Source organism: Camelina sativa, chromosome 4, assembly GCF_000633955.1.
Source record: "Camelina sativa cultivar DH55 chromosome 4, Cs, whole genome shotgun sequence".
Classification (NCBI taxonomy): domain Eukaryota; kingdom Viridiplantae; phylum Streptophyta; class Magnoliopsida; order Brassicales; family Brassicaceae; genus Camelina; species Camelina sativa.
In genome coordinates, this window is record NC_025688.1 from 27530509 (window position 1) to 27552761 (window position 22253).

At 35.2% G+C, this 22253-nt stretch overlaps 8 protein-coding genes across 9 annotated transcripts in view; 5 read left to right on the forward strand and 3 right to left on the reverse strand.

Annotated features, from left to right (window-relative positions):
• Nucleotides 1698-2467, forward strand: LOC104782820 (transcription factor IBH1). Its single transcript, XM_010507860.1, has one exon. It carries the CDS (start codon nt 1830-1832, stop codon nt 2310-2312), a length of 483 nt encoding a protein of 160 aa, XP_010506162.1. The 5' UTR covers nt 1698-1829; the 3' UTR covers nt 2313-2467.
• Nucleotides 2550-3371, reverse strand: LOC104782821 (signal peptide peptidase-like 3). Its single transcript, XM_010507861.2, has 3 exons — nt 3357-3371; nt 2826-2968; nt 2550-2655 (listed from the first exon to the last, which is right to left on the reverse strand). Exons 1-3 carry the CDS (start codon nt 3363-3365, stop codon nt 2565-2567), a joined length of 243 nt encoding a protein of 80 aa, XP_010506163.1. The 5' UTR covers nt 3366-3371; the 3' UTR covers nt 2550-2564.
• On the reverse strand, nt 4209-8306 carry LOC104782822 (signal peptide peptidase-like 3). Its single transcript, XM_010507862.2, has 14 exons — nt 8091-8306; nt 7734-7892; nt 7517-7628; nt 7314-7433; nt 7004-7158; nt 6572-6748; nt 6440-6474; nt 6200-6356; nt 5947-6000; nt 5780-5872; nt 5249-5391; nt 5008-5078; nt 4749-4832; nt 4209-4662 (listed from the first exon to the last, which is right to left on the reverse strand). The coding sequence occupies exons 1-14, from the start codon at nt 8241-8243 to the stop codon at nt 4553-4555; spliced, it is 1623 nt and encodes a 540-aa protein (XP_010506164.1). The 5' UTR covers nt 8244-8306; the 3' UTR covers nt 4209-4552.
• On the reverse strand, nt 10575-13714 carry LOC104782823 (prolyl 4-hydroxylase 1). 2 transcript variants are annotated; one of them, XM_010507864.2, is made up of 12 exons: nt 13480-13712; nt 13186-13233; nt 12848-12904; nt 12614-12666; nt 12344-12409; nt 11998-12072; nt 11777-11851; nt 11620-11690; nt 11468-11519; nt 11214-11303; nt 10966-11058; nt 10575-10839 (listed from the first exon to the last, which is right to left on the reverse strand). In XM_010507864.2, exons 1-12 carry the CDS (start codon nt 13541-13543, stop codon nt 10732-10734), a joined length of 852 nt encoding a protein of 283 aa, XP_010506166.1. In that variant the 5' UTR covers nt 13544-13712; the 3' UTR covers nt 10575-10731. The 2 variants fall into 2 exon arrangements, with proteins under 2 accessions (XP_010506166.1, XP_019100592.1); XM_019245047.1 differs by lacking the exons at nt 10575-10839; nt 10966-11058; nt 11214-11303 and having other exon boundaries at nt 11464-11524; nt 13480-13714.
• On the forward strand, nt 13850-15406 carry LOC104782824 (3-isopropylmalate dehydratase small subunit 3). Its single transcript, XM_010507865.2, has 2 exons — nt 13850-14678; nt 15180-15406. Exon 1 carries the CDS (start codon nt 13905-13907, stop codon nt 14661-14663), a length of 759 nt encoding a protein of 252 aa, XP_010506167.1. The 5' UTR covers nt 13850-13904; the 3' UTR covers nt 14664-14678; nt 15180-15406.
• Nucleotides 15698-16661, forward strand: LOC104782825 (3-isopropylmalate dehydratase small subunit 1). Its single transcript, XM_010507866.2, has one exon. It carries the CDS (start codon nt 15730-15732, stop codon nt 16504-16506), a length of 777 nt encoding a protein of 258 aa, XP_010506168.1. The 5' UTR covers nt 15698-15729; the 3' UTR covers nt 16507-16661.
• On the forward strand, nt 16765-19337 carry LOC104782826 (protein CMSS1-like). The gene is made up of 6 exons (XM_010507867.2): nt 16765-17157; nt 17310-17505; nt 17599-17671; nt 18783-18832; nt 18942-19055; nt 19147-19337. Exons 1-6 carry the CDS (start codon nt 16839-16841, stop codon nt 19262-19264), a joined length of 870 nt encoding a protein of 289 aa, XP_010506169.1. The 5' UTR covers nt 16765-16838; the 3' UTR covers nt 19265-19337.
• LOC104782827 (pirin-like protein 2) overlaps nt 22036-22253 on the forward strand; it is a gene marked incomplete in the record, with an annotated part of 2339 nt that continues 2121 nt past the window's right edge. The window contains 1 exon segment of the mRNA XM_019245048.1: nt 22036-22075.

A 22253-nucleotide genomic window follows, 5' to 3' on the forward strand; every position in this document is an offset into this window, starting at 1 on the left:
TTTTTTTTTTTTTTTTTTTTTTTCTTTCTCTTTTGGCTTAGCTTATAATATTCTCATGAGCTGTCTTTTCAAAATTAGTTAGTAATATATATACCTTAGTGAATATAAAAATAAAGTTTTCATCAAACAATTGAATAATCTCATATTCTACGAGGCGATATACATAACTTGTATATTGGTTGTTGTTGCTCTCTTGCATGGTGAATATTTTGTTATATCTAAGATCACTTTTTAGCACCTTTTATCTTTGATGATGCGAGCGACTAATTGATTAAGTTTATTAATATTTTTTTTTCCTCAAAAGAATCATATACAGTTATTCTTTCAATTGCGTTACTTTACGAACTAACGTATAGTTTTGATACCAAAAAATAAAAAATAAAAAAAATAACGTATATGAATCAGTCGGTTTACAAGCGTTGGATTTTGGCTTGAATTATGTTTTTTATGATCATATCGAGAAGGTAATGGAATCAATTAATTGATATTTGGAGGGTTTTGTAAAATTTAATTCTTTTGTAATGATAACGAGCTTAGATGTTTTCCACCATCATTCCATCTTAGTCGTCATTAATTGTCAACTAATGGTTTAACATAAATACATATAGCTTACCTAATATATTATCATAATAGTCTCTATTAGCTGGTCACGTTAATTAATCCATACGCATTCGTCACTAAACCTTTTTATAAAAACAAACAAATAAACATAAAATCGTGGTTGGAATCTTATTCCATAATCTGATGTTTGCTCCTAATTGCTCTTTTTTCCGTTTATATATAACACAGCTACGAACCAGAAGTGCTTTGATCAATTTGCGTCTTGTAAACATCTTCCGAATTATAATTTGTTTTAGTTGAGATGTATATATTACAGCTAGCATTAATGCCATATATGTTAGTGTATTTATATAATTAATCTTCGTATAGTGTTATATTTCAAATATATACATACATATTTCAAAGTGGTCAAATATATGTATTCAAAATGGCCAAGTTCTGCTCATCTATTAGCATCACCTTTTCTTCTTCAAGCCAAAACATCGTTTTCCATTAATTTCACATTTATATGTATATTCAAGACTTTATAACCCTAAGGTGTATATTATACTTATCCGAAATACACGGGTTTTGCTAATATATAATTCACATTTTATTTTAAAATCATAACACATAACATGATATTACACATCTAATTATCCACCAGTAAACAATCTAACAGCCAATCCACTAAACCACAACAGACGACTAGCTCTCCAATATTTTGAACTACTATTTATACAATTTTTGATGAAACATATTATACAAATTTAAAATAGTTGTTAGTAAACTCCCTAAAGTAAACCATACAACTGCATTTATCTTGTCTCCACTAAAGAAAACTATCACTCAAACTTTCATTTCTCATATTTTTAGGCAACTAAATTCGACGGACCAATTAAGCTCCAAAATTCAATATTTCAATCTGTTAGCACATCTATTTTTCTTCATCTCTTCACGTTTTCTTTTTTTCAATCCTACTCATAATTAAAACATGGATTAAAAAGTATCCTAAGAAAATATCTCTACCTAGAGATTAACTTTCAACTTAATAGATAATTTGAATAGTTGTGCGTCTTGTGACATAAAAACCATATTTGTAAAATAAAAAAGGTTAAGTAAAAGGAAAATAAACGATATTATTCCTCTTTCTTTCTTTCTCTCTCTCTCTATCTCTCCACCTCTTTGTTTTTATATTTAACCCTAATATTGTGTCATTCTCCCCAAAAAAACGAAAAAGTTTTATAAAGGTTCTCAATCTCAAGTTCTCTTCTCCAAGAACCCAAACAATGGCCTCTGCAGACAAAACCATAAACACAGACGTCCCTGAAAAAGACGTTTTTGCCATCCACTTCCTTCAATCCCTCTCAAATCTCAGAATACAAAACCTTTTTAATTCACCGGATACAACAAACTACCGTGTGAGGAAGATAAAGAAGGCTGCGTACGTTTCCATGGCCAGAGCGGCCGGAGGGACTAGCCGCCTATGGAGCAGAGCCCTCTTGCGCCGAGCCGCCAAAGGAAACAACAAGATCGTAAGATTTCCGAGGAGAAAGAGAAAGGTGACGTGGAAGATATCGTCAAAACGAAGGAGGAGTGACCAGAGAGCTCCGGTGGTGGAGGATGCTGCCGAGAGGCTGAGGAATCTTGTTCCGGGAGGCGGAGGAATGGAGACGTCAAAGCTGATGGAAGAGACCGCTCATTACATCAAGTGCCTTAGTATGCAGGTCAAGGTCATGCAGTGTCTCGTTGATGGCTTATCTCCGAAATGATCATCAACTAATCATCATCATCATCAGTACGTGATCGATGTATATAGAGAGAGATACGACACATACATAGTATTTGGATTGGGGTATAATCATAACGCATATATATGTGTATATATATTCTTATATATAAACATACGTGTAAGATAGGATACATATATGAAATGNCATGTAAGCAGCCATCTCGATTAGCAAGACAGGTTACGTTGCTTTCTTGTTGGGAAAAACAACAGAATTCAGATCGTTCACTCTAAGTTAGTAAAGCGTGGACTTACCTATTCCATAGCCGATAGTCAACCAAAGGAAGTACCCATTTACTACTACCCTCTTTTTTATCTTGTCATATCTGAGATCAAAGAGTAGAGAAAGCATTAATTGTGGAGAGGAGTGAACAAGAAAATCGTTTAGGAAGAATCCTGATGTATGAGTTGAGAGATTTAAAAGACAGTTCAGAGAAAGTATGGGCAAAGATGGAATTCCAAGTTTGTTCTTGAATCTAAAACTGACTAAACGTACCTGGAAGCAAAGGAAATGAGCAAACCGGGGAAGAGGATGTCCCCAAAACCAATCATGTCATAACCACCCCAAGGATCAAAGAACCGAGGAATCCTTAATAGCATCGGAATGGACTCCCCACTGCTGCTGTCCCCTTGGGCAACCTACAAAGAAGGAATCTCAAATAAGAATATCACTAGCTAACTTGCAATGGTCTAAAAGATTACTCAGCTTATAAACTTGGATACTATTGATAGGTTATTGAATTATAAAGTTATTTGTGTATGCAGTTGACAAAACGACAAAGGAATACACCCCTGCAACTTTGCATTGATGTACTGTGACGGACCATACAAGATTTCTGTGTCACAAAGTAAACTGCAAATAAAGCAGTGATACCTTCCAAATTTTCATAATAGATCAGATATAGAAGCACATTTTTTTGTCAGAATTGTAGGAAAAAATGATATCACACAAGAAGCCCAATTCTATGCTTACTGACTGTAGCAATAGGAACGACAGATTATTACGGACATTGTAAGAGAAACTCACCACAATCATGACGCTCTCNAGCAATATGGCCGCTTTAAACATTAGGGCTTGTGAACTTGCTGTTGGAGCTAGGCACTAGCTACTTCTCTCTCTCTCTCTCTTTTTTTTTTCCTTCTCTTTAAAGCATATACTTGGTTGCTCAGGATTGTAATTCATGAATGATGTTTCTATGGATGGATTATATATTTTGTTTTTATCATAAAACATAACTTAAAATTTTTATGTATAGCTTATACATATATATGTGATTGCTAATATTTTTGAAAACATATATGATATACGTAGAGCTAGTAAATATAAATACACATATAATTTATTGAATCTATGATCTTATATTAATTAATTGACTATTTTCTTCAACTAGCTAGTATCACTTGAGTACTTGACATACATTAGAAGTTAAAGAATTTTGTAGAAAAATCATTGTACTCTAGTTTTTTTCTAACTCACACACTAGAATACTACATTAATTAGTAATGCCGGAATGAATCCAAATGGTAGCATAACAACATTATTAACAAAAAAACTACAAAAGACTGATTATTTGTGTTCTTTCTAATCACATCTTCCGTTGGAAGGATTTATCAACACGTCGTATAATAATATTATGCAGGTTGGTCATACTTCTATTTCATATGATTGTCCTACTTTGTCAATTATTATACACGTGTACATAAAAATAGACTGGTTTGGTCAATTTCCACATATTTCACATCAAACATTAATTCGTGCATTTGTTTCGTTTAGAATTCCATTCCATGAGTCGAAATGTCGAATAAGATTGGAAAACTTCAAAGTTTTATGGAATTAGTATATACTATATTTATCCATAAGTGTAAAAAAGAAAAATGATTTCACAAAAAGGGAATTTGCATTATACTTGAAATACTACAAAATGATGAATCCAAGAGAAGGTTATTTATAAACTCTGTACAAACATGTCATAAGTCTTACTACAGAATCTTTCTTTCTTCTTCCCCAAAACAAGAAAATACGATATAGTGCACTTTCCGATGTGTCTTGAATTACTTATGGTATCCGATTAACTTTGGCTTTGCAGAAAACTTACATCAGCTTTTGTGCATCTCCCACAGATGGAAATCTGATAAAAGCTTCTCTCGATGTTTTGGGGAATAGCCGAATAGCTAATCTGGTTTGATTTTATAACACACCCATTAGATTGTTGAATCATGTTATTATGCCGCAGGCAATGGATCCTCCGGTGTGTGAGATTCTGATTCTTCGATGCCGTAATTCCATAGTTCTTTAAGCTCTCCTCTTATCAACCCCAGTATGACGACCAAACCTAGAGAGAATACACGTCAGGTTTTGTTCGAAGACAGAGTGTTCGAGAATAGAGGGAGGAAAGGAAACTCAAGCTTCTGATTTTACCAAGTGTGCAGGGAACGATGTATAATAGCGCAGGCTGGCCATGTCCGTCCATAAGATACAGACCTAGATATGTCAGTAACAGACCTACAAAACATAACAAGAAGAAACAAGACAACTTACGTTACTTTCTATATGTAAGTTTCAAGATTGTACATGTAAGCAGCCATCTCGATTAGCAAGACAAGTTACGTTGCTTTCTTGTTGGGAAAAACAACAGAATTCAGATCGTTCACTCTAAGTTAGTAAAGCGTGGACTTACCTATTCCATAGCCGATAGTCAACCAAAGGAAGTACCCATTTACTACTACCCTCTTTTTTATCTTGTCATATCTAAGATCAAAGAGTAGAGAAAGCATTAATTGTGGAGAGGAGTGAACAAGAAAATCGTTTAGGAAGAATCCTGATGTATGAGTTGAGAGATTTAAAAGACAGTTCAGAGAAAGTATGGGCAAAGATGGAATTCCAAGTTTGTTCTTGAATCTAAAACTGACTAAACGTACCTGGAAGCAAAGGAAATGAGCAAACCGGGGAAGAGGATGTCCCCAAAACCAATCATGTCATAACCACCCCAAGGATCAAAGAACCGAGGAATCCTTAATAGCATCGGAATGGACTCCCCACTGCTGCTGTCCCCTTGGGCAACCTACAAAGAAGGAATCTCAAATAAGAATATCACTAGCTAACTTGCAATGGTCTAAAAGATTACTCAGCTTATAAACTTGGATACTATTGATAGGTTATTGAATTATAAAGTTATTTGTGTATGCAGTTGACAAAACGACAAAGGAATACACCCCTGCAACTTTGCATTGATGTACTGTGACGGACCATACAAGATTTCTGTGTCACAAAGTAAACTGCAAATAAAGCAGTGATACCTTCCAAATTTTCATAATAGATCAGATATAGAAGCACATTTTTTTGTCAGAATTGTAGAAAAAAATGATATCACACAAGAAGCCCAATTCTATGCTTACTGACTGTAGCAATAGGAACGACAGATTATTACGGACATTGTAAGAGAAACTCACCACAATCATGACGCTCTCGTGAAAAATCAGTGGTGATATGAAGACCCAGAAAATGTCATAGACAAACGCGCAGCAAAGAAGTACAGTAGCAACCTGGAGTACAGACCACTATCAGCATATAACAGAGAAACATCATAAATCACTACATAACAAACCAGATAAACTACCTTGATGTTAGGTAATCGAACTACTTGCAAGGCAGTGATCATCAAACATATGCCCTGTCAACAATATGAAGATAAATATTTCACATAGTGCAACCAAGAAACTAAAAATTCTCTACATGACATCTTGCTTTATAGAGAGAGGGGGATATAAAACTAAGTTAACAAATAAATCTGAAGCAGTAATAGAGAAAAAATGAAAGGAAAAGTGTTAAAAAGCATTTAGTGATGAAGAAAAGAGAGCTGCGAGAGTTACCAAAATGTCTTGGCCAACCCAAGAATACGATGTGTGCCGTTTTACAAACCAGAAAATAACAAATGCCAAACAAACTATGTTCACTATAAGCGACATTACTGACATTGTCCCAAGCAAAGGGAGATTCACAGATTTCCGACCAAGGTGTCTGCATTTTCTGCAGGTGGATCGAACATATATCCATAAGAAATGTTAACCAGAAAAAGAGAGAAGTGAATAATCAGGAACAGTTCAGAATACCTCAATATAACTGCCGTAATAATGTTATGCATACCCTGAAACAACAGCCACTTTGTTAAACTGACTGAAAAGCACATATACAATATAAATATCATAAACAATTTCGAAACTACCAGATGTTAATGAAATTACCTGCATGCCACCGATGCAGAAAAATATGGTGAGCACCCATACAAACCATGATGACATGAAGTAGAAAAGGAGCAGCAGAAAGATGGAGGCGGTTACAATAAAAAATACAGCACCGGTGACACTTATATCAAGGATTTCTTTCTCTGGGTCATCTTTCCTGGTCCCAGTAGCAAATTCCTGGAAAAAAATCAATCTTCGTTATTTGAAAAGACATTTCGGTAATTCATCATTATAACAGCTACAGAGTCAAATAAATTGAAGTTTTGATCACCAAGTCCAAAAAATTACAAGATACTGTACACTAAGTGTATAGGAATATAAAAGGCAGTTAGTTGTGTATGATATGTAACTACAGCACGCAAAAGAGCTTTAACTACAAATTTCCAGTATAGCTACCAAAGAACACCAAAAAAGGACTGGAAAGATGTTAACCTTCGCTAATATGCTGTAAGATTCATTAGCTTGGTCAGGATCTGTAAGATCTGACCATAGTGATGCAACAACAACAGTTCCAACAGCCATGAGCAATAACAATCCAGCCGTCAGATCCACGACAGGACGCTTTGGAGCATACAACAAAAGCTCAACTGCATCATCAAGAAATTCGAATTAGCCTAGAAGAGAGGGTTTACAAGAATACCAGATGTTACAACATTTGTAGAGTAGAGGTAGAGCATCCACAGGTCAACAAGTATAGTTAATGGATGAAAAACAACAGAACTGTGAAATCACAACGACTCACCACTCTTTTTGTCTACCATAGACTTGTTGAGAGCATCCCCGCTTGCCTTAGAGATCATTAAGACAGGTATGCTCACATTTAGAGATGTATCTTTTTCCATACATCCCATCTCATCAAGATCTGATAACAGACTAAATTAGATACTAACAAAGCTACGAAACCCGAAAAACAATTCCATCCAAAACCGTATAGAGAAACCAAACCTTCTTTGTCATTAATAACCAACAGAGCAGAAGCACCAGCTGCCTCAGCATGTTTTGCCTTGTCTGTGAAAGCACAATTGCCACGGATCGACAAGGCAATATGTCCATCAAACTGGAACAAACAATGAAAACCCAAATCACATGAATCTGATGCAAGCTCATTAAAATTCAAGAGAATGGATTGCAAATTATAGAAACCAAGAAGAGAGAAACTAACCCTGGACGAGAGATTGGAACAAGAGTCCAAAGGATCTACAAAAGCAGCAGGAAATCTGAAACTTTGATCAGCATCAGAAGGCACCGAAGCTCCAAATTGAGCAGTTAAGCCAGTAATTGAGTCACCTTCAACACCATCAACCCAATTTAAGACCTTAACCTGTATAAAACGAAACATTAAACACAGTGAGACCAAATATAGAATCGCATTAACGAGAGTGAGAGAGAGAGAGAGAGAGAGAGAGAGAGAAAGAGCCCAAATCGGAAGATAGATAAAGCAAAGTCGATCAATCAACTCCAGTGAACCAGAGAATGATTGAACACGAAAAGCCAAAAGAATCAAAAGCTCGAATTATACCATTTGGAACTTATTGGAACAGCCAGGAGACTCGAGGCCGCCGGAATCGTCAGTCCAGGACACATCGTCGGCCGACGCTACTGAAATAACTAGCAGAAGGAGAAACAATACTACGACGGAGTATCGGTGAATCGGCGGATCAAACGACGACATGGCGCAATCGAAGGAGCAAATCGGAGAGAAGGTGAAGAAGAAGAAGAAGAAGAAGAAGAGACGAAAAGAGTTGCGGTTAAAATCTTGTGAGAGATATATATCGGACGGTCCATAATAGTCATCTTTTTTTTTTTCCTTTTTTTTTTTTTTGTTTGCTTTACTTTTAAATTTTGTGTTTAATTTAATTTAATTGTTGATTAAACATCACTCCAAGTATATTATTGTTGTTTTGGTGCGTTACTCTGCCTTAAGTTTTTTTCCCTGGATAATTCTTTTTGAGTTATGTATTGTATCAACAATAACAATTAAAAAAAAATCCAGCTACTACTTCAATAATATTGAGAGCAGAATTAAGATCTCCACGCTGTATTTGACCAAAAAGCCAATAGAACAAAACAATATAACATTATGAATATTGATTGACTTGTAAGCAAATTGTCATACATGTTTATTCAAATTTAGAATTTTATAAAAGCTCATCAAATCAAAAGTCTCCTAATCAACAAGAAATTTCAAATTATAAAATTTAAAATGGTCATCAGCTACTTGTACAAAGGAGATGTATAAATACCATTTAGCATTAACCTTTTCAAGTGAATCAAGTCAAATAAGCAATTAATCAATTGCATCAAGAACAAGAAAATCCAAATTTAATTAGATGAATTATGAAAAGTAAGAAGGTAAATATTACCATCAAACTAAACAAACACTAGTTCGAGTTATTCATAATCCAATTTTTAAAAATTAGGGAATAAACTATTGAAAAAATATCAAAATTAGCAAATTTGAAATTTAAATCAATCGAACTCCTTGTTAAAATTCAAAATTCTTCAAAGATAAATATCTACTTTGTTAAAATAATACATACAAATCAGTTCTAAGAAGTAGATGCATTTAAAAATGAAAAAATAATACAAATCAAGACTATGAATTTCATAATTTGTACAGAAAAAAACTTTATTATTGATTTGTAATTCTGTTCATTATATTTCATCGTTTGATATTTCATTACATTTCATCGCTTGTAGACCTGCTGTTACCGAAAGGTGCAAAATGCTTGAAACTAGACATTTAAACAAATCCAAAGGTAATGTGATGTATGTACATATATTAATTGGTTTGAAGACACCTAAGTTTGATCTCATGCATAGAATATTTCCTCACGGTGTAGTTTATGTAGAGAACGTGACAACTGTTCTTATATCAACTTTGGAGGAACTGCAGAGAATTGTTGAAAGGGGTTCAGAACGCCGACATGTTTCTGGAACAAACTTGAAATGAAAAAGCTTAAGATCTCACCTAATTCTATCGATTGTTATCGAAAGTGTTGATCTTCGGATGCAGTCTACTGCAAGGGAAATGTGACAATTCACTATCTTGTTTTATTTATTGAGATGTTTCACAGAATTTAGGTAGCATTTTAATTTGAAAAATAAAATATTATTTCACCTTTTTGAATCCTGAATTATTTGGAATGAAGATTGTATCAAAATAGATTTTTTGGACTCGTCGTTGCTTTCTTTTTAGAGATAGAAAGCAACAACGTGAATAAAACATGTGGCAAATGAGATGAATTAGAACTCTCAATATATATATACAAACAGTTGGGTCAAGACAAAAGAACCAAATTGGTAAAAAAACAGTCAGGTTATATAACATTGATGAATTGGATGTGCGCTAACTCTCCAATATATGAAAGCTCATAAAAACAAGAATAACATCACCTATACAAAAAGAAATTTCAAATTATAATTTTTCAAATGGTCATCAACTAAAGTTCCAAAAGAGCTGTATTTGGATGGTAATATAAATATTTAGCATTAACCTTTTCAAGTGAATCAAGTAGAGTAAACAATTAGTCCATCGTATCAAAAACAATAACAATCAAATTGAGTTGGATGAATTTAGATAAGTAAGAATGATGAATGTTATCATATATTCTTCTTATTCAAAATCCATAATGGACGTTCAATGTTATATTGAAAGAAATAAAAATGAATGTTAAATTACTAACTCAATTACTTATGACAAAACGTTTGGTCGTATTGTATCGAAGGAGTCTAACTCTAAACAAGTAAACCTTCAATTCGTAAACATACTTTCCATTTGTCTTCTTGGTGAAAATATTATTTACTAGATAACTATTTAAAAAATATATATATTTAGAATAATCCAATTTTAAAAACATACTTTTTAAGGTAAATGGGTGAACTATATAGATTTTTGAAAAATTCATTTGTTTGTAGATTTCTGTAACATTTACATGAATATTAATATTTTTTTAAATAACAGTTTATGCTGGTCTAGTTAAGGATTTGTTGGTAGGCGAAATGTTTGTTAAATAACCCTCATATCCATTATGTATGTAAATGATAAATTCTAAAATTGAAGGGTCAAAAATAGAGTAAATAAAAACTCTGAGATTCTATGACAGTTTTCCAATATAAGTCCCTGTGGTTCCTTTTTGTTTTTATAAGTTTTAAGTACTTCAAGAAGTAGCTTTTTGCCTCATCCATTTAGTAGCAGACCATTTCTCTCCAGACAGAACTTCACATCCTCCATGTATACTCCTTGGATCTGACTGTCCATCGAGTCCCTGAATGATTTATGAGACGAAATTAAACACAAAACAGTCCATATGATTCTTGTTTGTGTAGAGAGAGAGAGAGAAAGAGAGAGAGAGAGAGAGAGAGAGAGAGAGAGAGAGATTGAAGAAACAAACCATGCTCCAGAAGAGAACTGCGTCTCCTTTGGTGGGTTTAACCGAGATGCCTTTCATGATTTTGCCACCACATGTGCATTCACCATCACCAGCCTGCATTTCCAAGACATATATATATATATATATATATATATATATATATTACACATTGGTTTAATTTGCATGAACAGAGAGAAGAAACAATTGTGTATTAAACGAAAACAATTTGGAGAGCTAAAGAGATCCACTAGAAGAAGAATTATTAATACCAAAGGGAAATAAGTTTCTCCTCCTTCGACGTCATCGGTTAAATACATAAGCATAGTTGCAACGCGCTGACCACCACGCTTCAAATTGAACTGTGTGGTTATCATAAGACAAGAAACGAGGAACGATGAACACAATGTAGTTTCAAATTGATTGTTCTTAGAAAATAAAGTAAGGATCGAACTAAACGTTGTTGAGCAAACCAAACACTAAAGATTTATCAGTGATATATAAAAAAACAGAACCGAAGACTTACAGTGTCAGCAAAGTAATCGTGATGCGGTTTGTAAAACTGTTTTGGCTCGTATCTGCACTGCAGCAGATTTTGGTTCATCAAATCAAGAAAACAGCTTTCTTTGCTTCAATTTACAAAAAAAAAACATAGTAAGGTTGCACTTGTACACGCACCTTAGAACTTGAATAAGTTCTCCATTTTCCGCTGGTACTTGAGAAAAGACTGCAATTCGCTTTTCAATTGCCTAATTATATAGCAAACGAATAATTTACGAAACTGTCAAGTTGATCAAAATGACACACTTTTTAAAGATATTAGAGAGTGGCCTACCTGTATTATTGGATAACTTCTTTCTACATGAGTTAGAAACATTCCGGAACTTGTCCTCACATCACTTTTGACTCCCTAAGCAATAAGAAAGTAATAAGAAAATGGATAAGAATTCGAAGGCAAAACTAAAGCATTTCTACTCGTGTCCAATGTTTGATTGATTCAGTAGAACAATTTAAGGCAGAGAGTGGAAGTACTAAAAGTTTTGGACAGGTAGGTACCTTTCCGGTTTTTACATCAACAACAGTGGAAATTTGAAGGCGAGGCCGGGCGATTGCTTTTAGGTATTCACATTCCTGCAGATATACAAATCAGGAGAAACAAAAACAAAAAAAATATGTTACTGGAAAGACAAAAAACTACCAAAAACTCTTTTGCTAATTCTTATGATAATGCTTAAAAATGAGCCTAAGATTTTTTATTTTTTTTCAAATCTCATCTTATCATTGCTAGAATAAAGATGATAAGAACACGTTTAATCTCTAATTTAAGGCCTAACATCAGCTAACTCAATGCTACAAAGCTAAGTCAATAAAACAAACATTGATATATGGGGCGTGTGTATACCTCAGGACTTAGGAAGTCATGGAGCACAATAATTCGAGGGGACCAACTGACTACTTCAGGCTTGACCTGCACTAAAGCAAATAAACATTAGCTGGGACGCAAACAGAGCGGACCTCTATAATACAGAAGCAAAATAAAAACGATACATTGTATATTTACGAAATGCGACAATAAAAACTATTTCAAACTATAACAGTAAATGAAATTCTGAGCCAACCATTGGAACTGAGAAAATAATACAATTGCAAAAATGGATATGACAAGACTTACATTGCCAAGCCGTAACAATTCTGCATCTTTGTCATTTGCCCACCGGGAAACATCTGAAAAACAAACGAGTCTTGACATTAAACCGATTCTGTATCATAATATATCCAAAAATTAAGCTCTCTAGGAAGAGTCTAATCCTAAAGCTAGGATTCAGATAGTCAGAATTGAAACTGTTGTGTAAACCTATTATATGCAAGCAGGCATAAATATTTGGCTAGAAACGATCACACGAACCTCGTAGATAACGGGCGTTCTGGCCACGAAGCCCTCTCAGGGATGGAAATCCAGTTCCTGAATAAGAAAGAAGAAGGAGAAGGTACTGATACATCAAAGAAAACTAGGACAAAAGAAACAAGCAAGATTACAATCTTCATTGTATAAAAACATAAACTACAATAAAAAAAAATATCCCTGATTAAGACCTACAGATTCAGTGGCATTGTAGTGTTTACTCACAACCCCTTACAGAAGAGCTAAAAAATCACCATATATGCAATTCAATCACAAAACAAACATCTACAAGTAAACACACACATAAACATAAAAAAGAGAGTGAAAGAAAGAGGTTTTACCGTACGAATCTTCCAATCTATTTATAAAGGCCAATTGTAACAAGGAACCTGCAGATTCCACGAAACACAAAATATTCATGAGTTATATCAAAGAGCCGTTTCAATTTTCTCATAAAGTCAATCTCATAGTCGTATCCAAATAAAAACAATCCAATTCTCCAAGCAATGACAAGCAACTTCCACTCGGCCGAGAGAGAAAGCAAAAAAGATCCACTCTTTGAAGATCGAAAGACGAATTCAAATGTAGACAACTATAAATAGAGAGAGAAAGAAAGAGAGAGAGAGAGAGAGTACCGATGATCATTCCGACAGTGACAAATGTCAAGAGACCGAACACGATCTTCATGGCAGGAGCCATGTCTCTCCTTGATCTCGATCTCCGACACACACACACAAAAAAAGAAACTTGGGAGAGACAGAGAGAGATCAGTAGCAGTACTTTTGCAGAAGAAAAAAGAGAGGAGCTTTGAGAGATTTGATTGTTGAGAAAAACGTCAGAGGAGTTTCTTCTTGGGATGTCTCTCTCTCTCTTGCCTCTTTAAAAAAGAAAAATGCCTTTTCTTTTTCCTTTTTTTTTTTAAAAATAAAATAAAATAAAATAACAAAGGAGAGTGGCATTTTCGTAAATAAGAACAAAGACCCATTTATATAAAAATCGTATTTTTTTTGTTGACTTGTTTCATCAGTCTCGACCACAGCCAAAAGCAAAGCAAAGAACAATGGCGGCTTCTCTTCAATCTGTAAACCCTACATTGTCACGAAACCTATCTTCACCGAACAACTCTTCCTCCTTCGTTCCCTTCCGATCTCCATTCCTCAGATTCAATTCCACCTCCGTCGCTCCCGATTTCAAACCCCTCGTTTCGTTTCGAAACGCATCATCATCCTTCGTCACTCGCTCAGCCGCCGAGCCGCAAGAGAGAAAGACCTTCCATGGACTCTGCTACGTCGTCGGTGACAACATCGACACCGACCAAATCATTCCCGCTGAGTTTCTCACACTCGTCCCTTCGAATCCAGACGAGTACGAGAAGCTCGGCTCCCACGCTCTAGTTGGTCTCCCAGCTGCTTACAAGGAGAGATTCGTTCAGCCTGGTGAGATGAAGACCAAGTACTCGATCATCATCGGCGGTGAGAACTTCGGATGCGGTTCGTCTCGTGAACACGCTCCGGTTTGTCTCGGCGCGGCGGGAGCTAAAGCGGTGGTGGCTCAGTCTTACGCTAGGATCTTTTTCAGGAACTCTGTGGCTACGGGTGAGATTTATCCGCTTGATTCGGAAGTTAGGGTTTGTGATGAGTGTAAAACAGGGGATGTTGCGACGATTGAGTTGAGGGAAGGTGATAGTATTTTGATTAATCATACGACTGGGAAAGAGTATAAGCTCAAGGCTATAGGTGACGCTGGACCTGTCATTGATGCTGGAGGTATATTTGCTTATGCTAGGAAAGCTGGTATGATTCCTTCTGCTGCTCCCTGATCTTGCCTTATCAAGGTATGTATGATTTTAAACCAATACTCTCAGTTGTGTATGAGATTAGGATTGTTAGTTGATATTGGAATGAGATTTAATTGTGGCATAATCTAGGAAGCTTGACACTTGATGATGCAGAACATCATAGTGTAAGAAAGAGAACGCTCTAGTAGGGATTCTGGTTTTGTGTGAGGAGATAATAATGACTGTTTCTAGGCTTAATCGTTTATAAAGTGTTCCAAATTTCGTTCTTTTTACACTTAAAGACTTACTTTTATCATTTCATTTGTTCAATTAGGCACAAAAACATGAGCTTCTCTAGGTTGTAGTTGTTGAGGGTGTTGAACTTGTGTAGAAGTTAAGTTGTTGGTTGTTTATTTTGCTGCTTTTTTCATGTTCACATCCGTTGATTAGACTAAAGTGTCCATTGTCCAATAGTAGAACAAAACATCCTTCTTCATTCCATGATTTGGATGTCTCTCCTCTGTCTCATATTGTCTTTTTGTTTTACTTGTTTGGCAGGGGTCAATCCATGGGCATGAGAGGTCTCATCAAGGGTCTTACATCGTGTGATTCAATAATAATAAATTAAAAAAACAATAAGATGTATGTTTGCAAGAGCTTATGAATCTGTTTTTTATGCTTTATGAATATATATGACTGTTGGGTTTAGCTTTCTCTGTCAGTTTCTTCTCTACGTTTTGGATGTTCCCATCGTTTCTAAAAATTGCATAGTTTCCCTTTTGAAACAACGTTTTCTCTCATCTCTTCCACTAAATACAGTATCATATTCCTCCGGTCATAACAACAGAACAAGAGCTCTGCTTTTCTCTCATATAACAAAATGTTCTAGCACATTTTTGTCATTAAATATAAAGAAATACTATTAAATTTTCTTTTCGGGCATCCCTTTCTAGTGTTTGTATCACCGTGACCTACCCAAGTGTCTCAAAACGCACGTTTGGGATTCTAAATGGCACTTTTGTAAATAGAAGGGTGCTAACAATTCCCCTTTTATATATTCTTCCCCTTCGTTAGCTCTATCATTCACTCACCAAAGTAAAGAGAAACAATGGCGTCTTCTTCTCTTGCTACATTGCCCCAAGTCTTACCTTCCTTATCAATCAAACGTTCTTCTTCCTTGGCTCCTTTCCAATCTTCTTCTTTCCTCAAAATCAACGGTTCCACTTCCTTCACCCCCTCCTCTATCTCCCTCACTTCACGTGGCAAATCCTCCATGACCATCATCCCACGTGCTGCCGCTGCAGGATCCGAGTCTAACGAAGCCGTAGCCAACACCACCTTCCACGGTCTCTGCTATGTCTTGAAAGACAACATAGACACCGACCAGATCATCCCAGCAGGAGCTGCTTGCACCTTCCCAACTAACCAACAAGAACGTGACGAGATCGCTGGTCACGCTCTCTCCGGTCTCCCAGACTTCCACAAAACCCGGTACGTTGAGCCAGGAGAGAACAGATCAAAGTACTCGATCATAATCGGTGGAGAAAACTTTGGTTGCGGATCGTCGCGTGAACACGCTCCAGTCTGTCTCGGAGCAGCTGGAGCTAAAGCCATAGTTGCTCAGTCTTACGCAAGGATCTTTTTCCGTAACTCTGTGGCTACAGGAGAGGTGTTCCCGTTAGAGTCAGAGGTTAGAGTATGTGACGAGTGTAAGACTGGAGACACGGTGACGATCGAGCTGACTGAAACTGGTGGTTTGTTGACTAATCACACAACCGGGAAAAACTATAATCTAAAGTCGATCGGTGATGCAGGACCGGTTATTGACGCTGGTGGTATTTTCTCTTATGCGAGAATGATGGGAATGATTCCATCATTAACTTAAATCATCTTCCACAAAATCATTATGTTCTTCTCTGTTATGTGTGTTTAGAGTTTCTCTATTTTTCTTTAACTTGTTTGTTTGTTTTTAGTAATATTGGTGTTGTTACCTTAAAGAATAAGAAATCAAAAGGTCAATTTATCGAATTGGTTAAGTAATTTCGACCAATTTGTTATGGTTATTGGGAAATTGGACGGTTTAACAACCGGTATAAAAGAACCGTTAATAAGCGCTTGGTTCAAAAAAACAGAACATGGCTAAACCTAAATTTGGGTGTGACTCTTTATAACGCCGCTCTTCTTCTCCATTGTATCCACCATACACTGGAAAAAAACATGGCAATCACAGAGGTAAAACCCTCCGCCAATAAAAACCCTAAAAGAAATCGGAATCGATCACTGGGTCCGAAGAAAGATTTGAAGAAGAAGAAGACTAAGAAGTCGAAAGCTCCAACCTTTGATAAGACCATTGAGAAGAAAAAGAAGAAGAGTAAGAAGTCGAAAGAGCCTACCTTTTATAAGACCATTGAGGACGACGAAGATGTTCTGATACCAGAACCCGTATCTGCCGCTGAGCAGCTTAGCTACTTTCTAAATCTGCTTGAATCCGCCATTGGTATACGAGTTTCTTCTTTAGAGCTCGATTCCATTAAAGGTTCGTCCTTTTTTTTTCTTTCTATCCGAGCTCTGTTTCTATAAGCTTCTCTGTTTAAGTAATATCTTGAGGGTTTGATTGTTGATTCGGCTTATCAATTCACAAGTTTTTCCCAAGTTCTGATAAACTGGAGCTTGTCTTGTTGATTGCAGATACGTGTGTAGTTGAGTTACCTCAGAGATTGCCCCAAGATGTAAGCAACTTGGGAGAGCATATAAAGATGTCTTGTGGATCTTCATGGAGAGAGAGTCTTTGTGAAGGAGAGACACTTGAAGGAAATATTGATCCTGGAAACCCATCTGTTCTCGTCATTAGTTCCTCTGCTTTGAGATCTTTGGAACTTCTAAGGTATATCAATGTAAATTTTTTGTATTTGTATCTTTTGTTATTGATTGATTGAATACAAAGGTACTTAGACTATGTCCTGTCTCATATCTGTAGGGGTTTGCATTCGCTTACTAAGCAATGTCCAGCAGTGAAGTTGTTCTCAAAGCATTTGAAGGTTGAGGAACAGGTAGTGTTCTATTCTTATAATGATTTGTCTATTGAGGAGTGAACTTAATTCAAAGCGTACAGAGAATAGAGAACAAAAATACCATGTTGAGCTTTTTCGTTATGGAATCTTTGTTTTGGTTCATAGAGAACAATGGGATGTGATGACAAAAATACGAAAATCTCTAAGGCTAATTGCTCTGCAGATAAATATGTATTTGCACGTCAGTCTGATCCCACTATATATGTATAACGTGAAGAGTTGGTGCATACTCATGTAGTTCATTTCTTTCTTCTTCGACTTACAATTCATGTGAAGGTTTTTGGAAGTGATGATAAGATATATCAATATGTCATAGGCACTTGCAATGCTGAACAAACATATTTGCACGTCAGTATGATCCTGTAATATTTATAAAACATAAGAGTTGGTGCATACTCATGTAGTTCATTTCTTTCTTCTTTAATTCATGTGAAGCAATTGGGAAGTGATGATAAGATATATCAATATGTCATAGGCACTTGCAATGCTGAACAAACATATTTGCACGTCAGTATGATCCTGTAATATTTATAAAACATAAGAGTTGGTGCATACTCATGTAGTTCATTTCTTTTTTTTCTTAAATTCATGTGAAGGATCTGGGAAGTGATGATAAGATATATCACTATGTCATAGGCACATGCAATGCTGAATAAATATATTTGCACGTCAGTCTGATCCCATCATGTATCCTTCATTAAGCATTGTTGCATATACTCATGTTTTTCATCCCTCTCTTTCTATTTTTTCCGATGGTAAGAGTCTGGGACATGATGATAAATATATCAATATTTCATAGGCATTTTGCAATGCTGAACAAAATATTTGCACGTCAGTCTGATCCCAGCTCTTGTTTTTGTTTCCTTATTTGCATATAAGACTATAGTAAAAATCTCACATCCTAGCTTTTGTTTTGATTTGAACTTGGAATCAATGGCTTCTGCTTTGGTCTTTAAATGAAAGTCTCTTATAAAGAAGCAATGTTTTTCAAAATCATTGTTTGTGTATTGTGTTCACAACTCTGTTTTAGATTTCTCAGTCTCATTTGTTATATGATTCAAATTATTAACTCAAATTCATTGCGGTGCAGGTAACTTTGTTGAAGAAACGGGTTAATATTGGGAGCGGTACACCAAGTAGGTTAGTAAATCTTATCACTTGACTTGTATCAAATTTCATCGTCTCTCAACTTATATCTTCATATCCTTCTTCCCCTAGTTTCTGATTGTTTTCTTACTTTACTGTGCAGAATCAAAAAGCTAATCGATATAGAGGCATTAGGACTTACACGGTTAGATATGATTGTGCTCGATATGCACACAGACGTCAAGGGATTTTCCTTATTCACATTGCCGCAAGTCAGGTCTGGTTTCTTCCACTGACCCATTGGCCTTAATTAGCCACATACGTCAAGGAATTGTTTTCTGATTTTTGTTTTGGTTTGATATATGCAGAGATGAATTTTGGGATTTGTATAAAAACTGCTTCCATCAGAGAGTCTTAGAAGGAAGACTACGTGTCTGCATGTATGGTCCAAAGCCTGCTCCAAACCTAAAGAAGAAGAAAAAATAAGTGACTGTTCCTTAATTGTATCAAATTCCAAAGAATCATCAAATTAAATCTATACTTATCTGTTTTTTTACCTCTGAGATTTTTCAAAGAATTCTAACATAACACGGTTATGAGATTCTTAGATCGAGCTAACTAATGCAGCGAAAAGCAACCTTTGCAATGTTTCACATGCATAAAATTGTAATGGATTGAAACCGTATCATTACTACAAGTAAATTGTATTCCGAAGACAACCACTTTGCTCTGGTTTTGAAATACTTGATCTGTTGTACGATAGAGAGAGGGAGAGAGAGAGAATTCATCAATTAGCTTGTGAGAGAATTCATCAATTTAGCTTGTGAGAGAAATGCAATATTGTATTAGTGTTCGTTATGGGTTAAAAGTAGTGCACTAAGGCACACTGAAAGAAAAAAAACTCTCAAAGTCAAATGAATAATAAAAAGGAGTAATATTATCTATATATGTATACATCTCTGAGAAAGTGTGTTTGTGTGTTTTGGGATTGTGGGTTTGTCCAATAGATGGGTGGGGAAGAAGATCCCACAAATGCAGAAAATAGTGGAAACACCACCCAAAGAGCTTCTAGATGTTTGACTTTAGAACTTTCCATTAAACAAGAAACATTCAAACTAGTCTCCTTTTTTTTTAAGTTTTGTGAAAGATGAAGCATATATAATGATCCCATTATAACATACTTTCAAGATAATGTAGATTTCTCATGGCTTTGCTTTTTAGTATACAGTTCATAGCTCTATTTGATTAGTGTTGTTGCTTGTGAAGGCACCTATATTGTAGAGTAAAAATGTCAACTGAACGACTTAATGGGTATGTTATTCTCAATCCTATTTTTTTCATAATGATTGATAATTACATTAAATGTTAGTCAAATCGTGGTCGTGTATTGGTTTTGTTCCATATCTTATGTCTGTTGATATATTCAAAGAAATATAAGACTTCCTATAGCATTATTGATATAAATTTGAAATGGTTTCAGATCCTCTATATTACACCTCATATATTTGTAACTCATTAAGATTTTAATTATGTGTATTATGATCATTTTTAACCAGCCATAATAACAGATTAAAATTGTCGAAGTAGATGTTTTTGAGTGGTTCATTCATAGTTGTTTTTTTTTTTTTTTTAATTGTATAGTTTACATACATATCAGTTATCAGTATATATATCACTCATAAGTTTAAAAATGAGGTTAACTTTATCCTTTTTTCCATATGATTAGGTAGCCTACTGGCAAACAGTAACGAGGAAGTGTGTAATAATTGGATGTTCTTAAAATATTAAGCAGCGGGTCCATCTTAATATAGTTTTTTTTTTTTTTTTGGCAAAGGAGAAAAAACAATTCATCGATACTCATTAAGTCGATAATTAATGTCTATTTGTGTATTTTAAAGCACACGTATTGCTTAGGCATATTATATGTCACATTTTTGTTTTTTTGGATTAGCTATTTGTGGCTTCAAACTGCAAAAGCGTGGAGGGAAGTCATCCATGCAGGCTTAAGTGTGGTAAAGACTAGCTACTGATCATGGAAAGCCAATCTAAGCGCAAAAACATAGTATCATTTATGAGTCGAGCAATACCGACATTAGACATCGATTAAGGGAAACTACAAGAGTGCCTCTACCTACATCTTTGATCATTTACAACAATGTACATATGTTATATATGTAACCAAAATGAGATACTATCAAGAGCTCTAGCGATAAAGTTTATTTAAAGAATGATAAACTACTAAGATTTGACAAGGTGATGAAAAACTTTCTTCGTAAATTTTTATTTTACCACACAAAATTAAGAAAAAGAAAAAGAGAAAAGCAATTCGATTCTTCCTTAATGTTTCTGATGGAAAGAAAAGAATACGGAGTCATTTCTGATGATGGCAAAATCATTCGTATCGAAAGTGACAACTTTTTATTCCTATGACGTTAGCATTGAGTCATTTTTTTGTGTTTCTGATATTTCTAAATGCGAACGCATTACTTGCCAGTTTTTAATTCATGCGAATTAGATTAGATGATAATATTTGTTTCTGTACCCCAAATTTTGATGACGTCAAGGTTACATATGTGACTATGTATGCAAATGTTACACGTGTCATGTCCCCAAGTTACACGTTGGCTTAGTACTAGAAAGTCTAGAGATAATCTCTTGTTTCGTTTCACTTTTGAACTGGTCTTCGAGGTTCCATATTTTAAAACTTCTATAATTGAGGATTTATCCGAAATTATCAAATCAGATTGGTAAAAAAAAAAAAAAATTTAAAACATTAAAGTCTTTTACCTTTTCACTATCTCATAGCTCAAAAACTTTTTTACTTTGTCTCCTCTACCCAAAAGAAAAAAAAGTTTCAGTATCAATATAGTTAATGGATCATTCGACTTTAATATGACATACTGAAAAAAATAGAAATCAAAAGCCAGATTGGAAACTAGAGAATTACTCAATATTTGGAGATAAAAAACTTATTTATATCAGAAAATACTACTAGAGTAGAATTAAAAAGGTTGGATCATAATGACGTGAGGATGACACAATGCATCCCGTGTAGGTTCCAAACAATGCGGCGGTGTATGCTTTTTTTGAAGCCCCATTAGGAGGACCCACAAACCATTCAAAGCCGTCTTGATCCTCTCTCTAGTCTCTCTATAAATAGCCACACAGAATCACATACCCAAACACACACTCATCCAAATTCGTTTTATATACTTAGTTAGTACCGAGAAGAAAACACAAGAGGAGATTTTACTAAAGTATATGAGAGCTGCTGCTATAAACAGAGCAAATTCGCTTGGAGGTTTGTTTTCATTTAGGTTTACCAACATCAGATCAATGTCTTCTTCTTCCCAAGATTTCGTGTCAAGACCTGTTATCAAGAAAGTCTTCGCTAAGCTTCAGAAAGAAGGTGATGGAGCCGTCGTTAGACGCGGCATTTCCAGGTTCCTTATTCTCTCTTCTTCTTCAATGATTT

What these genes read in the sequence shown, in the direction of transcription:
- LOC104782820 (XM_010507860.1), top strand. Translation starts at nt 1,830, where the DNA reads ATGGCCTCTGCAGACAAAACCATAAACACAGACGTCCCTGAAAAAGAC.
- LOC104782821 (XM_010507861.2), bottom strand. An exon ending in CTCATTTCCTTTGCTTCCAG is followed by an intron (nt 2,656 to 2,825) that starts GTACGTTTAGTC and finishes CTTTGATCTCAG; the next exon opens with ATATGACAAGATAAAAAAGA.
- LOC104782822 (XM_010507862.2), bottom strand. Translation starts at nt 8,243, where the DNA reads ATGTCGTCGTTTGATCCGCCGATTCACCGATACTCCGTCGTAGTATTG. An exon ending in GTTCCAATAAGTTCCAAATG is followed by an intron (nt 7,893 to 8,090) that starts GTATAATTCGAG and finishes CGTTTTATACAG; the next exon opens with GTTAAGGTCTTAAATTGGGT. An exon ending in ACGAGAGCGTCATGATTGTG is followed by an intron (nt 5,392 to 5,779) that starts GTGAGTTTCTCT and finishes CCTTCTTTGTAG; the next exon opens with GTTGCCCAAGGGGACAGCAG.
- LOC104782823 (XM_010507864.2), bottom strand. Translation starts at nt 13,543, where the DNA reads ATGGCTCCTGCCATGAAGATCGTGTTCGGTCTCTTGACATTTGTCACT. An exon ending in AATTGTTACGGCTTGGCAAT is followed by an intron (nt 12,410 to 12,613) that starts GTAAGTCTTGTC and finishes GCTTTAGTGCAG; the next exon opens with GTCAAGCCTGAAGTAGTCAG. An exon ending in GAACTTATTCAAGTTCTAAG is followed by an intron (nt 11,520 to 11,619) that starts GTGCGTGTACAA and finishes GCTGCAGTGCAG; the next exon opens with ATACGAGCCAAAACAGTTTT.
- LOC104782824 (XM_010507865.2), top strand. Translation starts at nt 13,905, where the DNA reads ATGGCGGCTTCTCTTCAATCTGTAAACCCTACATTGTCACGAAACCTA.
- LOC104782825 (XM_010507866.2), top strand. Translation starts at nt 15,730, where the DNA reads ATGGCGTCTTCTTCTCTTGCTACATTGCCCCAAGTCTTACCTTCCTTA.
- LOC104782826 (XM_010507867.2), top strand. Translation starts at nt 16,839, where the DNA reads ATGGCAATCACAGAGGTAAAACCCTCCGCCAATAAAAACCCTAAAAGA. An exon ending in AGAGCTCGATTCCATTAAAG is followed by an intron (nt 17,158 to 17,309) that starts GTTCGTCCTTTT and finishes TGTTGATTGCAG; the next exon opens with ATACGTGTGTAGTTGAGTTA. An exon ending in AGATCTTTGGAACTTCTAAG is followed by an intron (nt 17,506 to 17,598) that starts GTATATCAATGT and finishes TCATATCTGTAG; the next exon opens with GGGTTTGCATTCGCTTACTA.